We start from the raw sequence: 16,670 nt of genomic DNA, 5'->3' as shown, positions 1-16,670 counted from the left end.
ACTTCCGATCCAGTTCCCTGCTTGTGGCCTGGGAAAAGCAGGGGAAGGTGGCCCAAGTGTTTGAGTCCTTGACGTGTACATGGGAGACCTGGATGAAGCTCCCTGCTCCTAGCTTTGGTCTGGGGAGTGAACTAGCAGGTTATAACTCAGGCTTTCAAAGAGAAATAGGAAGGGAGGGAGGAGGGAAAAAGGGGAGGGCGGGGGGGGGGGGAGGAGGGGAGGGGGAAGGAAGAAAGAAAGAAAAGAAAGAAGTGGAGCAACCAGGACTCGAACTCCTGCTCCAATACTGGCTTCTGGCATTGCAGGCGGCAGCTTAACCAGCTGTGCCACCCTGCCGGTCCCAGTCAGAGTTTTTGCTGCTCCATCTTCATTATGAAAGAATAATTTTCCCCATTTGTTTGGATCAGGGATGTTCTCCAAAAAGAGAAGAAAGGCACAATGTTTGGCAGGTTCCACGCCGCGGTAGCGCCCCCCACAGGTCGTCCTGGCCATCTGCAGGCGCGACGTCCGGGGCGCGATTCCCAGTCCTGAGTGCGTTTGCTCTGCCTCTTTCAGAGCCAGGAAAGAGCAGCGGCCTGCACGTGACGGCGGCGGAAGATGCGGAATGCCGCCGAACCAAGGAGCGTCTGTCTAACGGGAGCAGCCGGCAGTCCGCGTCCAAGTGTTCCCGCAACGTCCCCAGGAGGCACACGCTAGGCGGGGCCCGGAGTTCCAGGGAAATCCTGGGGATGCAAACCTCGGAGATGGACCGGAAGAGGGAGGCCTTCCTGGAGCATCTGAAGCAGAAGTACCCACACCATGCCACGGCCATCATGGGCCACCAGGAGAGGCTGCGAGACCAGGTAGGGGCGGGAGAGCGAGCCCGGCGCCCGACCGTGGCTGGGGGCACCGTGCCTGCCTTGTGGTTCTTCCAGGTCTCTCGGCTTAGCTGGTGGAAATGTTCGACCCCAAAGGTTGGAGCTTTAAAAAAAAAATGAAACAAAACAGTATGGCAAAAGATCAGGAGGCTGGACCACCAAGGAGGGTTCAAGGCGGGCAGGGGTCTTCAATAGAGCGTTTTCCGAGGGGATGCACCTGCCGATTGACAGATGCATCAGGGCGTGTGCAGAGGTAGACCCCGGTGGGCCACAGAGGGCCACAGAGCTGACCACAGAGGGCCCTTCTGCTCTTCTCTTCCTCTCCCTTTCCATCACACAGGCGTTCTTCCCGGTGCCCTGCCTTCTGCTGTCTTTGTCTGCTGATAACAGCCCCGGGCGGCCAGGATGTTTTTGTTTCTTGGTGGCACAGGGTCACGGGAGACGGGAGGCCTGCTCTGAGGTCCTCATCCTCCTGTTATCAGATAGACCTCTGAGGACGCGGAAGGCAGGGGAAGCAGCAGCCAGCATTTTGCTGTGCAAATGCCGGGGAGGGAGGGAGCGAGGCCGCGCCAGCCCAGTGCTCTTCCTCCGAGCTCTGTTTTCTGTCTAAATAATGCAGCGTGGGGGACGCCATGGAAGTGGAGACTGGCACCGGCCTCCGTAGTATGAATCTATCCTTGGTCCTCAGGCTCATCTCTCCTCCCTTAAATGCGGCCTTCTCTTTACCATAGCAAACATGGGAAATATGTGTTTCATGGAGTTGATGCTTGCTTTTTGTTCACACGGACAGCAGGTGGTTGGACCCAATGGAGGAGGAGAGAACCAGGGATCATGGGTGATGGGAATGTGGGCTGAGGATTCATTCTTTGGTAATTAATAAAGGGTCGCTTTCTTGTCTTTGCAAGTGTGGGTAGAAGATACCCTGTTTTTCTGCGGTGGTAGGATCGCTGTGCACTTCAGGCAGGTGTCTGCCGCATCATGTTTTGTCCAAAGCTGTTCAGTTGGAGAAGTTACAGCCGACACAGTCTGCTATGGACAAGTGGGGATTTGAACCTGGATTGTCTGAATGTAGCATCCTTGGTTGTTTCACCCTCCCTGCCTGCTGTCCCTTCTCTGGGTGGTGTGACATGAATAGATGCCATATTCTGTCTCTCTCTGTTTTTTTAAGATTTCTTTATTTTACTAGAAAGGCAGAGTTAACAGAGAAAGGTGGGAGCCAGAGAGAGAGAGAGAGATCTTCCATCCACTGGTTCACTTCCCAGATGGCTGCGCCGATCCAAAGCCAGGAGCCAGGAGCTTCTTCCAGTCTTCCACATGGCTGCAGGGGCCCAAGGACTTGGGCCATCTTCTACTGCTATCCCAGGCCACAGCAGAGAGCTGGATCAGAAGAGGAACAGGCAGGACTCAAACCAGCGTCCATACGGGACGCCAGTGCTTCGGGCCAGGGTGTTAACCTGCTGTGCCACAGCGCCGGCTCCTCACACACAAGTCTTTAAAAATACGTCATTCAAGAGTTTTTGTCTAGCTACTTTTTAAATGTTTATTTATTTTTATTTATGTGAAAGGCAGAGCAAGACACACATAAACACATGCACACACACATAGATGCACACACACTCACACACACACCTTCCATCCACTGGTTCACTCCCCAAATAGCCTACAACTGCCCGAGCTGGACCAGGCTACAGCCAGGAGCCCAGATCTCTGTCCAGGTCTCCCAGGTGGAGGACAGGGACCCAGCTCCGTGAACCGACACCTGTTGCCTGCCAGGTGTGCCTTGTTAGGAAGCTGGATCAGAAGCAGAGCAGGGGCTCGAGCCCTGATCCTCTGGTGTGGGATCGAATTCGATTCCTCTCTCTTTCCCGTACGTATCTGGTTGGTACCTGCCTGGGTGGGGACAGGCGTCGTGAGGGATGCCAGCGATGCCAGTGGAAGCATTTAGGATTCTGTACTCTTTGTACAAGAATCTGGGGAGGCACAGCCCAGACGTGGCCTGCTGAGCGGCTCATGGCCTTGTAATTCTTGTGTCGCATCTAATCTTGTTGCTGCTAAGATCTGTTGATGTCTTTGGAAGCCAGAGTGACAGAAAGCTCTTCCCTCCACTGGTTCACTTCCCAGATGGCACCCGTGGCCAGTCCATAGCTGGGAGCCAGAAACTCCGTCTGGGTCTCCCATATGGGTGCCAGGAGCCTGAGGACGGGGCCATCTGCTGCTGTTCTCCCAGGTGTACCAGCAGGGAGCCGGATCAGCAGCCGAGCAGCTGGGGAGAGAACTGGCCATGTGGGTTGGTGCACCGGCATCACAGGCTGCGGCTTAGTCCACGGTGCCGCCACGCCGGCCCCTGAGGCAGCTGCTCTTCCAGGTCACTGTATGTGACGTCAGCTTCCTGGAGTAGGCTCTCAGAGGGCAGACCTCTTGTCTCAACCTCCGCAGATCGTGGTATGTGTCGGTGAGGGGCTGATCCGCTGTCTGAACTGGAACGAGATAGGCGGTGGGCAGTCAGAGACGGGGGTGAGTCACTGCCGTGGGAGCAGCTGCCGAGACCGCGGCTGACAAAGAGGGGAGGCGACGTCGCTTTGCCCAGTTCTCGGCCAAGGCCACAAATCCCAGCGTCTGTGGCCTTCCCGGGCAAGGCCGACCTTGTTCTTGTCTCGTCGAGCTTTCTGACATCTGGCACCGGCAGGTGCAGGTCCCAGTGGATCAAGAGCAGAGGCGGAAGCGTGACTTCCGCTCACCTTAGCCAGTCCCAGGGCGCAGGAAGCATCGTTGGGAATATTCCCGTGTGTGTGTCTTACAGCGCAGGGGACTTGTTTCTTTCGAGTAGCTCTGAGGTCAGAGAGGTGTGCGGTGCCCAGTGCCTCCCAGGCGTGGTCACCGGGTCCCTGTTCAGTCTGGAAACGCTCTCTCTCAGGTCCTCACTAACAAAGCAGAAACCAACTGTCCATGTGGGTCTCAAAACACTCTTTTTTTTTTTTTAATATTTATTTGAAAGTCAGACAGAAGGAGAAAGAGAGATCTTCCATCTGCTGGTTCACTCCCCAGATGGCTGCAACAGCTGGAGCTGGGCCAGGCCAAATCCAGGAGCCAGGAGCTTCCCCCAGGTCTCCCACATGGGTGCAGGGGCCCAAGAACTTGGCCATCTGCTGCTGCTTTCCCAGGCCGTCATCAGGAGTTGCATCAGTGGAGCAGCCGGGACTTCAGCCGGTGCCCATAAGGGATGCTGGTGTTGCAGGCAGCAGCTTTACCCACTATGCCCCGTAAACACTTTTAAAAGTTAGCCTAAGATTTATTTGTTTATTTGAAAGGCAGAGAGACAGAAACAGAGGCAGACAGGGAGTGAATGGGAGCTCTTCCCGCCACTGGTTCACTCCCAGAATGCCCACAACAGCCAGGGCGGGGCCAGGCTGAAGCCAGGATCCAGGAGCTCCATCCAGGTCTCCCATGTGGGCGGCAGGGGCCCAAGCACTTGGGCCATCGTCTGCTGTCTCCCAGGTGCATTAGCAGGGAGCTGGATTGGAAGTGGAGGTGGGACTCGATCCTAGGTACTCTGGTATGGGATCCAGGGATCCTGGCCTGTGGTTGAGCCTGCTGGGCCACAGCACCCAGCCCTGTGCAGTAAGCAGCTACAAGAAGTAAGGAGCTGGTAGGAGACGGAAGCCATACACACACCATCGCCAGCACCTGATGTCTCGATTACACCGTGCAACACACCTGTGCTCTGTTTGTGGTCTGACATGAAAACGTGGAGCTCTTTGTACACACACGCCCTCTGTGGCTACCTGGGCAGCTCTCCAGAGAGGCTCTTATTTACTTATTCCTGTTTGAGAGGCAGACGAGAGGTTTTTCCACCTTCTGGTTTACTCCCCAAATTCCCAGAACATCCAAGAACACCATCTGGGTCTTCACGTGGGTGGCACGGACCCGAGTCCTTGAGCCATCACCTGCCGCCCCCTGGGGTGCTCACCAGCAGGAGGCGGGAGCAGAGCTGAGGCTCAGACGCAGGCACTTCGATCGGGAAAGGAAGTGTCTACGGCAGTTTCAGGCCAAATACCTGTCCCCGGACACGTGCTCCCCTAAATAAATAGACACGTGAAAAGTTCACCCTTACAGCAAAGGAAACAGAGCCAGATAAGAGTTTCCTCTCTGGGGCTATTCATCTAACACAGGGGAGACGATGACAAGAGCCACGTGTAGCGGCCGACAGCCCTGAAACATTTGAACCCGTGACCGAGTGTGGGTTTGGACGTCCACTGCTTACCGAAATCTCCAAGGGCAAGCAAGGAGCTTGGCGGTTCAGGAATCGAACTTAACATGTGCGGGGCACACAGAGATGACAAACCACGGTGGGAAGAGGGGAAAACACCCGATCCATGCTGCCAAGAGGACGAGACCTCTAGTTCCACGCTCGGCACTTCTTTCGGCCTGCCTCCTGCTGCCGACTGTCGTGACGGAGAGGTGGGAAAGACAGCCACGCTGTGCTGAAATCGGGCACCATTGCCCTGTCCACACCCTCCCGACAGCCCCAGAGGGGACATGGCTGTTGACTTGTAGGGACAGAGCCCTTTGCTCTTGTCCAAGGTCACATAGCGGATCAGTGGCAGTGCTAGGGTTTTTGTGTTCTGGTTTGAAAGGCAGAGACAGAGCGAGAGAGAGAGCAAGAGAGAATGAGCAAGAGAGAGAAATAAAGAGAGATCTCCCATCTGTTGGCTCCCTCTCCAAATGTCCACTCACAGTGGCCAAGGCTGGGCCATGCTTAAAGAACTCGGTCCAGGAGTCCCATGTGGGTAGCAGGGATCCAAGTGTTTGAACCAAGACACCTGCTACCTCCCAGTGTCTGTATTAGCAGGAAGCTGGAATTGGGACCGGAACCCAGGCACACCCAGGACGGGATATGGGGGCTGTGCACTGAACCCTCAGATCACGCCGTCCCTCTGTTGTCCACCAGACTTCAAGGGGAAGCGAGTAAGGCCTGGCCCGGGGCCCAATCTGTGCAGTGTCAGCACCGGTAGGGTTGGTGGTGACCTTGACATGGCTAAGGTGGTTAGAGGAGAAAAAAGCTGGGTTCAAGGGGAGCAGCAGCGTGAGTGGTAGCGAGTAGCCGGGCAAGTTCCAGGTTAAAGATGCAGCCTTTATGAGAGCATTGCCTGCAACGCAAGGTGCACCGTGTCACCACGGAGTCAGTGGTGTGTGTGTGACTTTGTGCTTACGAAATACCAGAGGCCTGGGGCCGGCGCTGTGGCACAGAGGGTAAAGCTGCTGCCTGCAGTGCTGGCATCCCATATGGATGCCAGTTCAAGTCCTGGCTGCTCCTCTTCTGCCCAGCTCCTTAGTTCTAATGCACCTGGGAAAACAGCAGAAGACGGCCTAAGTCCTCGGGCCCCTACCACCCACATGGGAGACCCAGATGGAGCTCCTGGTTCCTGGCTTTGGCCTGGCCCAGGCCTGACCTTTGCTGCCATTTGGGGAGTGAACCACTGGATGGAAGATTCTCTCTCTCTCTCTCTCTCTCTCTCTCTCTCTCTCTCTGCCTCTCCTTCTCTGTAACTCTGACTTTCAAATAAATAAATAAATCTCTTAAAAAAAAAAGTACTAGAGGCCTGTGAGTAGAGGATGGGATGGAATTGAAAGATCGGTGTGGACACATTTCCTGTTCAGAGGCTCTAGAAAATCTTGTCTCGGGAGTGAGCGTGGGGTCAATGATCAGTAAACCCTTCAGCAGGGGGAGCGGTCTCATGCTAGCAAGAAACAGAGGGACTAGGCTGGGAGAGCTGCACGCCAAGGACTACTGCTTTGGTGAGTCCAGAAGATCTAGAACATTCCATCGCAGTACACCTTGCGATGGAGACTTGGGGTTCGCAAAGTCTAATGTGAGGGGTTGCAGCTCACTTGCAGAACTGTGTTGACATTAATCATAGAGGGTGCCGACAGAGAAGAAGAATCCGACGTGGATCCAAGGATAACACATGCCTTTTGATCCGCACTTAATTGGGCATCACCAACCTCGCCGTTAGTTTTCATTTTAATTAGTGTTACAGAAAAGCAAGAGAACACATCTTCAGAACAGCGCTATATTAAGATGAACTCAAAAAAAAAAAAAAAAAAAAAAAAAAAAAACAAAAAAAAAACCAACTCCATGAGATTCTACCAGGAAACTTGTTTAAAGAGTGCCTGGGGAAGGCAGGAACGGGAGCAGACCTGTCCAGGGGCAGCTGATACCTGGCAGGTGGCCATGAGCAAAAGCTGATACCTGGCAGGTGGCCCACAAAGCCAACGTGGGTGCTCAGTGTCGAGGCGTCTGATGGCTGTGGGTCAGTCCGGCACACAGCTGCAGAACTCACCCTGCTCGTGTTAGACAAGCTGGCTTCTTGGCTGTGGGCTCCCCTTCCTCCTCCAACTGCGCTCCAGGGTTAATCCCGTCAAGTGGTTATTGATCATGTCCTTAACGCTCTTGGCTGGGCTTCTGGCATTACGGAAAAAGCACCAATCCCACGAGCCTGCCTGGCCAAGGTGGTTTCGCTTGAGTGGAGGGTAGGAACTTGACGGGCTTTGGGCGGTCTGATGGAACCGAGGTTTGTATTTGTGGACCCCTCTTAGCTGCATGACGGGAGGGGAGCTGGTCTGTTTCTCCGAGGCTCTCCTTAAGCGTGGCCTGAGGCAGCTCTATGTGGCAATCCATCGTCGCTGTAGATTTTTGAAGTTGTGGGGCGGGCTGTTGTGTCACCCACACATCCTGAGACAGCGAGGGCTCATCCAGCCCAGCATTGCCTGCAAATATGTTCTGATGGCAGTCTGGGGACTGGGTAGAGCGTTTCCGGTCAGGGAGAAAATGCTTGGTTAACCCAGACGAATTGAGTTTCTCCGGTGCGGGGCTGGTCAGATCTCTGAGTGTGCTAATAGGCGTTGTGAGGGTTTTGGAGGGCTGCTGAGTGAGGATTGAAAGAGGCATTGGTTCCCAAGCCCCTTGGATCCCCACGATTGTCTGGGCTGGACTCCTGTCTATGGGGAGTGCAATGGGAAACGGTGTGGACCCCAGAAACTTGCTGGAGTTCAGAGCAGTGCAGGGGGCTGTCTCACCGGAGGGGGAGATGTGGACAGAGGCTCCTGGAATGACTGAGGCGGGTCTGTGTCCTGTTGTCTGTATTTCCCCAATGCCCAGTGCATAGCAGGCTGCATCTTGGTCAGGGAGGAGCGGGGCGGGACAGTGCATGGCTACGCTTCCCTTGTGGTACCACAGCAGGTGCAGCACCAGGGGCAGGAGCACCCATCTGAGACCCACGCTGGCCTGGGATAAGCAGGAAGTCAGGGTGAGTGAGCAGAGGAAGCCAGGTGGTGTGGCACCAGCAGATGCAGGGCACCGTGGTCGCCGAGTTGGGAAGTGGGGTAACAGTCAAGGGTGTGGCACGGTCAGCGTGATGGAGGAGGGGTGGCAAGAAAAGCCTGGTGCTGAAGCATGTCTGGCTGCCATGCCCAGGCGCAGGGTCTGGGGGTTGTGGAAGAGGCACAGCCAGCATTGCCAATTACAACAGGGCACCCCAGGTATTTTGCAACCAGTGGAAGTGATTTGATGACTGACTGGGCAGGCTGAGGTGTGGCGAGGACTGGGACAGGTGTAGCCTACAGGGCACTCTGACACCTGGGTTCTGGCCTCACCCTGCCTTCCGCCTGTGCCGGGGCCGTGAGCAAGCCCTAGGGTGTCTGTGCCACCTGCCTACGATGCGTGGAGACAGTGAGAAGGAGACTGTGCAGCACCGTTGGTAATAACCACGGGTGTGGACACAGCCGCTGTCATGTTAACTCTTGAGATCTGCTGACCGGGGTGGAATCTGGACCACAGGACCTGGTCTGCAGCTCAGTGGCTCTAACAGAAAAAAACTGTCCTGTCGCTTCCAGATCTGCAGGGACTCCCGTGGCCCGTCTTTTGTCCCAGCCCTTAGCTTTCAGGGTGTGGGATGCCAGCCAGCCGCGCTCAGGTGCAAACGTGAGTTGTGAATGGCGTTTCGTGGCGTGGGGCTTGCAGGTGGTGCTTGGTCCTGTGACACGGGGCGAGGAGATGGCAGTTTGCTGCCGTGAGAACTAAGGAGCTTGGCCTTGTGTCACGCACACCACACAGCGCTTTTGCGTGTGTGTGCCACGAGTTTGGTTTACGAGGACGTTGTACCTGAGACCGTCAGTCGTGGATCGGGGTTGCGTGGGGGAGGTGTGCACGGTGCTGGCGGCTGGCTCACTCCAACTTTGGGCTCCTTCATCCTCCCGCTGCCCTTCCTCTTCCACTTCATCGTCTCTTCCTTCTTTCCTCATTGTGTCTAAACGTGGCAGCCGCCCAAAGCATTTTCCTGTACGAAGGCGTGCTGACCATAAAATGCCAAAGAACCGCTGCACCAGGTCCTAGCTTGGACTTCTCCCACCTGCGCGGTGCCTTGTCCAGGTGTTCCACGCCACACCTGTTCTCTTTAACTAAGACTCTGCTGCCCATAGGAGCTCTCGAGAGAAGCCCTTAGAGCGTGGCATCCATCGCAGCTGTATCTGCTTATTCATTTTTTCCCCCAAAGAACCAGCTTTGTGTGTTTCTTCCCAGGTTATTGTCAGCTGCGTCACTCTTTTCAACTGTTCATTAATTTCCTTTTCCTACTCTTTAAAAAAAGGATCTTTGTTGTCTTTGATGAGTGCAGGTTCATTTAAGGACAAGAGCGCTTCAAAAAGTTTGTGGAAAAACCTGGAATTAAAAGATAAGTTTGTTTTGGTGAGGAAGAATGTTCAGAACCTGTGCGTATCTCTTTAATAAAACGCATTTCCTGTGAGCGTCTGAAAGACTCCTGTGTTTCTCCTTTAGCACAGAAGGGAGGGTCTCTAAGCAGGTGTTTCCTGACCTGCCTGGCCGGTGTCCTACCGTTTCGTAGGGAATATTTTCTGTTTTATGGCTTGCAAGGGGGTTCTGATTTCTCACTTTTATTTTTTTTTTATTTTTGACAGGCAGAGTGGACAGTGAGAGAGAGACAGAGAGAAAGGTCTTCCTTTTGCCGTTGGTTCACCCTCCAATGGCCGCCGTGGTAGGCGCGCCGCGCTGATCCGAAGCCAGGAGCCAGGTGCTTCTCCTGCTCTCCCATGGGGTGCAGGGCCCAAGCACTTGGGCCATCCTCCACTGCACTCCCAGGCCACAGCAGAGAGCTGGCCTGGAAGAGGGGCAACCAGGACAGGATCGGTGCCCCGACCGGGACTAGAACCCGGTGTGCCGGCGCCACAAGGTGGAGGATTAGCCTAGTGAGCCACGGCGCTGGCTCTGATTTCTCACTTTTATTTCCAATAGTTGAGGTTGTCGTTTTTCATCTGCCATTTTGCTACCTTTAAATTTCGCTTAAGAATTTGTTTAAAAACATTTTGGAAGATAATGAAATACTTAATTTTTTTAAGATTTATTTTATTTATTTGAAAGACAGAGTTACAGAGAGAGGTAGAGACAGAGAGACAGGTCTTCCATCCGCTGGTTCACTCCCCAGATGGCTGCAATGGCCGGAGCTATGCCGATCTGAAGTGCGGAGCCAGGAGCTTCTTCCAGGTCTCCCCCGTGGGTGCAGGGGCCCAAGGACTTGGACCATCTTCTACCACTTCCCCAGGCCATAGCAGGGAGCTGGATTGGAAGAGGAGCAGCTGGGTCTCGAACCGGCACCCCTGAGGGATGTTGGCATTTCAGGCCAGGGCGTTAACCCATTGCGCCACAGCGCCAGCCCCACCAATGTGCCTGTTTATTGATGCTGCAGGGAACGGGGTTTGCTGTTCCAGCCCAGGCCGTGGGTGTGCCTTTTCCCGAGAGCCTTCAGCCCCTTCACCTGGAGGGCAACGGCTCGTGGGTACGACAGTCCTTCTCCATCTGAGTCTGGCCGCAAACGCACCTGTGCAGTCCAATACAACTCGTGATCTGTAAATACCAGCCGTGTCGGTTAGGTCCTGAGTGGCCATTAGACCTTGGAGGTGGCAAGGACTCGGACCCAGGTCACGGATACGCAGTGCCGTGGGGGCTGTCCTCACCCAGCCAAGTTCTCCTCTCTGGGGGGCGGGAGGGGGTCTTTGCTGCAAGTCCACAGAAGTGAACTCACGGAGACGTCTGTGCCGGTGTATGACCAGACACCTGGGCGCCTGACCCAGCCAGGTGGACGTGGGACCCCAGCCAGCACCCTCACACAGCAACCACGGACAAAATGAGAAAGAACAGTTTCTCGTAGAGAGAGTTACCGCTGATGGGTGCCTTCGTCCACTCCGAAATCCGCGGGCCATTCTTGTTTTGGCGATACTTCTGATTAGTTCTTTTCAAAGGATGATTGATTGATTGATCGATTGATTAGTTTGGGAAATGCAGGAGAGCGCTCCCATCTGTTGGCTCACTCCCCAAATGCACAGTGGCCAGGGCTGGGAGCCCAGAACGCCATGTGGGTGTTGTTACGTGCATGGCAGGAACCCAGGCGCTGGAACTGTCACCCGCTGCCTCCCAGGGTGTGCCTGGGCAGGCCGGGAGCCCAGGCTCTGGGCTAGGGAATGCAGGCATCCCCAGGGGCGTTCTTGCCTGCCACGTCTCTCGTCCGCCCCGTAACAGGCTCTTGACGGACAAGATGAATGTCCTTATAGACCCTCACACAGCGTGTCGTGCTCCGCCCCACCAGTCTCCCGGGGTATCTAGAAAGAACCTGAGAAGGCCTGCACTTCCCTCTTCGCCAGCCTTTGAATGCTGGGCTGGTAGGCTAGTCTGCTCTGTGAACCCTTCCAGCATGGTGCAGTCGAGTGATTCTGGTACCGCCAAGGACAGCCACTGTAGCTGACCCATGAGTACCCAGTGGGCAGTGAGGCACGCGGTGTTTGGGGCTCCAGTCTTGGGTACCGGTTGAGACTGAAGCTTAGAACACAATCGATCTAAGCGCTCTGGGCTCACTTTGTCCTTCTATGAAATGGGAGTGACAGTTGCTCTTCCGTCGTCCCTCGGCTGTCAGGCTTCAGTGAGCTCAGGATCGGTCGCTTCAAGACTGGAAGTATTGGGTTTTTAAGGAAGTAGCCCTTTTCTGCCCTGTAGCTTCTAAGTCATTTTTTAAAAGATTTATTTATTTATTTGAAAGAGTTACAGAGAGAGAGAGAGAGAGAGAGAGAGGTCTTATATGCACTGATTCACTCCCCAATTGGCTGCAATGGCTGGAGCTGCGCCAAAGCTAGGAGCCTCCTTTGGGTCTCCCCCATAGGTGCAGGGGCCCAAGCACTTGGGCCATCTTCCACTGCTTTCCCAGGCCATAGCAGAGAGCTGGATTGGAAGAGGAGCAGCCGGGACTCGAACCAGTGCCCATATGGGATGCCAGCACTGCAGGCGGCGGCTTTACCCGCTACGCCACAGCGCCGGCCCCTCTAAGTCCTGTGTCTTGAGGAACCTAACCTCAGGCCTGAGCAGTGAAATCTATCCTTCCCCAGCAACTGTGCCTCATGTCCATGGGCTTTTCCTGCGAGCCGTTCCCTACCCCTGTGATAAGACAGGTTCGCTGGGACAAATGCAAAGGGCATAGTCTCATGTGCTCTGCTGGTCCCTCGGACACGCCTGTGGCTTTGCTAAATGTGGAATCAGAAGGCTCACGTGTGTGTATCTGTGGCACTCTGGCCGGGCTAGCGTGCTGCCCCGGTGCCGTGAGCTTCCGTCAGCTTCGTGCTTGCCTCCTTTGGGGACCACTTGCCCCCTGTCACGCTCTGCCTCTGCGTGCTGAGCTTGCCACCGGGACCTCCTGTTGTGCTAAACCAGTCCTTGGGGACCCTTTGTCCTGCCAATGCCCATTTGCATATTGACAGCATCCTTCTTCGTGGGGCCCTACACAAGTCTCAACTTAAACCGTTAGCCTGCTGTAGGTTTCTCCACTTCTGGGTCCCGCCTTAAATGGCCTTGGCAGGGCCAGCCCAGATGGTGACACAGGTCTTAGATGGGGGCCTGAGGGCTGCACGTTCCCCACCTTGCCCTGAACTCTCCCCACCCTCTCTAAGAAGCTCAGGACCCCCCCCCCATCACGATGACGTCACTGTGCTTACAACCCTCCTGTCGGCATCCACTCTGCCCCTATGGGTGGACCCACTTGTTCCTGCCATCCCGATTATGTCTGTGACTTGGTTGCCTTTCGCCTCCTGCCGCTTCGGGCTGGCGTTTTCCCCAAGCGTGAGTTCCGTGGACAGAAGCTGAGCTGTATGGTAAAGTCCCTGAAGAACCTGAAGAGGGGATTTGTCCTGGGCTGCAGCCGCTCTGACCGCCCAGGGAGTCAGGTTCCCACGCCCCTTGCACTCTGGGATGGAGCTCTGAGGAATGACCACGCGATCGCCTAGACCCTGCCCTCGCATTTCACAGGGTGAAACCCAGGTTTTCACCAAACCAACCCTGGAGCTTGGGGCTTCATCCGAGTGCAGGTAGAAACCGAATCTCTGACAGACAGACTGACAAACGGACGGACGGACGGACAGTGGGCTTCCCTCCCAGGAGGGCTTCAGCTCTGGCTACCCAGCTAAACCAGCCTGCCCTGGGTCTCCTCTGTTGAACTCTGGCCCTGTGACACTCAGAACAGCCAGAGCAGGAGGTGCAAACAAAAACGCGCACAGCCCCTGCTCGGAGGGCACTGCCACCTGTGCCCGCTGTCCCCACAAACCCTGGGCCGGCTGTGCCAGGCGTCCAGGCCAGCGTTTGCCTCCTAGCCTTGGAGGACAGATCCCAGCTTGCACCGGGAGGTGCCGCCAGCTAGGGCAGCCTGCCGCCCCAGCTCCGGCTGCTGTATCAGATTTGGCTACAGGCTGAGTTCATTCGGTGCCAGACTCCGCCCCCCACCCGGGAACTCTGGGCCCTGCCTGCGCTAGCCATTGAACAGCAGCTCTGTGATAAACTCTCAGGGGTTTGCACCAGGTCACACCTAGATCTCTGTGTAGCTTCCAAGGTCAACAGCGTGGGGCTTGGGGAGTAGGAGGTGTGTCTGCAGTGACTTGGACAGGGGGAGCAGAAGGCTCGGTGAGCCCGGCTCTAACCTCCCAGAGGGGCTGGCAGAAATTGACTCCCAGCTTTGTGCACACAGTGGGGGTTCCATCAATTCAGAGGCAATGGAAAAGAAGGGCCGGACTGGTGAGAATCTGAAAAGTAGATTTACATATTCGTTGCAGCTGGGAACCGGGACAGACCTGCAGGAGATGCGGGGGCTGTCAGCAAAGGGTTAAGGAAAAATCATCCACACCTTCTGGGCCCACTTGTGCAACCCCAGAGGCCCAGGAAAATGCACCCAGGTATGCAAACACACACACACACACACACACAGAGGCAGGGAACCTGTTCTGCAAGTTCGGTGAAATAGGAAAGGGTTTCTGGGAGGCAGAGCTGGGAAGCCTGAGAGAGATCAACAGAACAAGGCTTTTGCAAACCTGCTGCGGAGGGAGACACTCACACACACACACACACACACTCACTCACACACACACACGCTGTAGAGTTTTCTCTTCCACCAATTAAGCGCATTGTTAGACAGGGAGGGGCGGATTAACGAATGCCTATAATTTTGATCATTGTTTTCTGCGGAACCGCGCAGGCTTTGAAAACGAAGCTGCCGCTGTCGCTGTCGTCCTGGGGGAGGTTTCTGCCCGCAGCACCGCGCGGAGCCCCCGAGCTCCTGCACGGGTTTCTGTAGGGAACAGTCACAGACGCCTGTGGAAGCCTTTGCCTGACAGGTAGCCTCGGCCGCCAGGCAGGTGGGGTGAGGGTTTCCATGGAGATGCATGATGTCATGCTTGGGGGAGCCGACCCAACAAGTAGCTACTCCAAAGGCCCTATAGGCTCCCAGTAGCTTTTATGCAAATGACGAGAGTTTTGCTGAGAAGAGCTGCCCTGGAAAAGCAGCAGAGACATGGAGCGGCCGGCGAGGTCTACCTGACAGCCCGGAAGCAAGGATGACCCCCCCGGGAGACGCGGAAACTTCCAGAAGATGAATTAGATCTTGCCTTCGGGGCCGCGTCACCTGTGGAGCCCGGGCCAGGTAAATGCGTGTGTTTCTCCCTCCTTCCCAGTCCGGGCCAGGGATTAGTGCGGAGCCCTGAGATCTGTTTGCATTGTTCTCTGGGCAGGAGGGGGAAGTGGCCAGCTTGGTGCTCGCTGAACCCACTGATCCAGCTCCCGGGAGGGGTCCCAAGAGGCTTTTTTTTTTTTTTTTTTTTTGTAAATCCAATGGACTGGGTTTCCGCTTGGGCTGAAAAACAAGCAATGCGTGATGGTGATGCGTTCCTGGGATCCTGCCCTGCACAGGACGCCCTCAGAACGCCAGACACGGGCATGGAGGACCCCGCACCGCCTGTGTCTAGATTATTCCCAGATGTGGTGTGTGCGCGTGCTTTTTTTCTTCTCCCTCTTCTTAGACCTGCAGTTGGGACTGTGTTTCTGTATTTTCATGCTATCCAGTGCCAAAAAAAATCAAAGCCACAGAACGACACAGAAGCTGTCCACTTGGGTGGTGTTTTGTTTTTTTCTTGGTGGTTGGTGTTCGTTTGTTTGCTTGGTTGTTTTGAAGCGTGGTGGGGGTGGGGGTGGGATTTCCCCCCAGGAGGCAGATTCTGGGGCTGGAAAACAGTGGAGGGGGGAGATGTGGGGGTTTCTAAACTTGCAGGCCAGCAGGACCTGGAATTCCAGGACTGATAAAGGCTCCCGGAGGGGTGGGGGAGGGGAGCCCCGGAAGCCGGCTCCGCGTGGGCAGCCCCCTCGCCCAGTATTGCCCAGTGGCGGTCTCCTGCGGTCCTGGGGCTCTTGTGTGTGCTGGTCGCCAGTGTGGCTGAGCAAACAGCCTTGCCACTGTGGGGGCGTGACCAGGGCCGCCCCTGCTGGCTCCTCCGGGAACTTTGAGCCGTCCTGAGCGGCTGTGAAAAGCACAAAGAAAAGCCATTTGTCTTCCAAAGTAGAAGTGCAGAAGCAGAATTCAAAAGTTGTCCAGATCGGCATATTGGGCTCAGAATGGTTTTGGAAACCCACGTGTTTTGATTTCAGAATGTGCCTTACCACGCACCACGTGTCACGTGTGCGATTAGGGCACAGGGTCCCGGATTGCACAGGTTTTATCCTGAGGATGACACCGGCTGAGAAGCCGGGTTACTACAACTGGTGTGCGACTGTGAGTGACAAGCGGCTGTGCCTCTCAGGGCAGGAGGGCGGGGCCTTGAGCCGGGGCTTTTGCACTCTGTGTAGTGTGTGGGGTCCATTCTTGTCCTCAAGCCTCAGTGTTCCCCTCTGTAAAATGGGCATGAGAGTAGCGTTTGTGCTCCACGTGTTAGTGTGTGTTTTCATGGTTCACAGGTCGCTGGACTTTAAAGATTTGTTTATTTACTTGAAAGGCAGAGTTTCAGAGAGAGAAGTTTATCAGCTGGCTCACTCCCCAAAGGGCCACAATGGCCAGGGTTGGGGCCAGGCCAAAGCCAGGAGCTTCTTCCAGGTCTCCCACATGGGTGCAGGGGCCCAAGCACTTGGGCCATCTTCTGCTGCTTTCCCAGGCCATCAGCAGGGAGCTGGATTGGAAGTGGAGCAGCCATGACTCGAACCGGCGACCATATGGGATGCTGGTGTCAGGAAACAGCTTTACCTGCTACTGTGCTACAGCGCTGGCCCCAGTAGGGCTGCTCACAAGGTGTTCTTTCTCTACCCGGACTTTGTTGTATCAGCATGGCTGGCGGAGTCTCTTTATCCCCATTGAACAGATGAAGAAACTGTGGCTCGGAGAGATACCAGGAAGCGCAACCAGCAACCTCTCGGACATTTCCTGTTTTTTGTTTTGTTTTGTTTTTTCTCAT

At 55.3% G+C, this 16,670-nt stretch overlaps 1 protein-coding gene across 9 annotated transcripts in view; it reads left to right on the top strand.

Moving 5' to 3' along the window:
- The first annotated feature begins 562 nt into the window (after positions 1 to 562).
- Positions 563 to 16,670, top strand: part of KIAA1217 (KIAA1217 ortholog) — a 240,016-nt gene continuing 223,908 nt past the window's right edge. For 5 of the 9 annotated variants that reach the window (XM_062211186.1, XM_062211184.1, XM_062211182.1 and 2 more), the window contains exon 1: positions 563 to 842. In XM_062211186.1, the coding sequence (XP_062067170.1) occupies positions 729 to 842 (114 nt within the window). In that variant the 5' untranslated portion in view covers positions 563 to 728. Of the gene's footprint in view, positions 843 to 14,702; positions 14,876 to 16,670 lie in introns of those variants that run through there. The other 4 variants (XM_062211179.1, XM_062211189.1, XM_062211188.1 and 1 more) reach the window with 2 other exon arrangements.

This window comes from Lepus europaeus, chromosome 14 (genome assembly GCF_033115175.1).
Source record: "Lepus europaeus isolate LE1 chromosome 14, mLepTim1.pri, whole genome shotgun sequence".
In the NCBI taxonomy this organism is placed as follows: domain Eukaryota; kingdom Metazoa; phylum Chordata; class Mammalia; order Lagomorpha; family Leporidae; genus Lepus; species Lepus europaeus.
The sequence above is the reverse complement of the archived record's forward strand: the minus strand, read 5'-3'. Positions and strand labels throughout refer to the sequence as shown.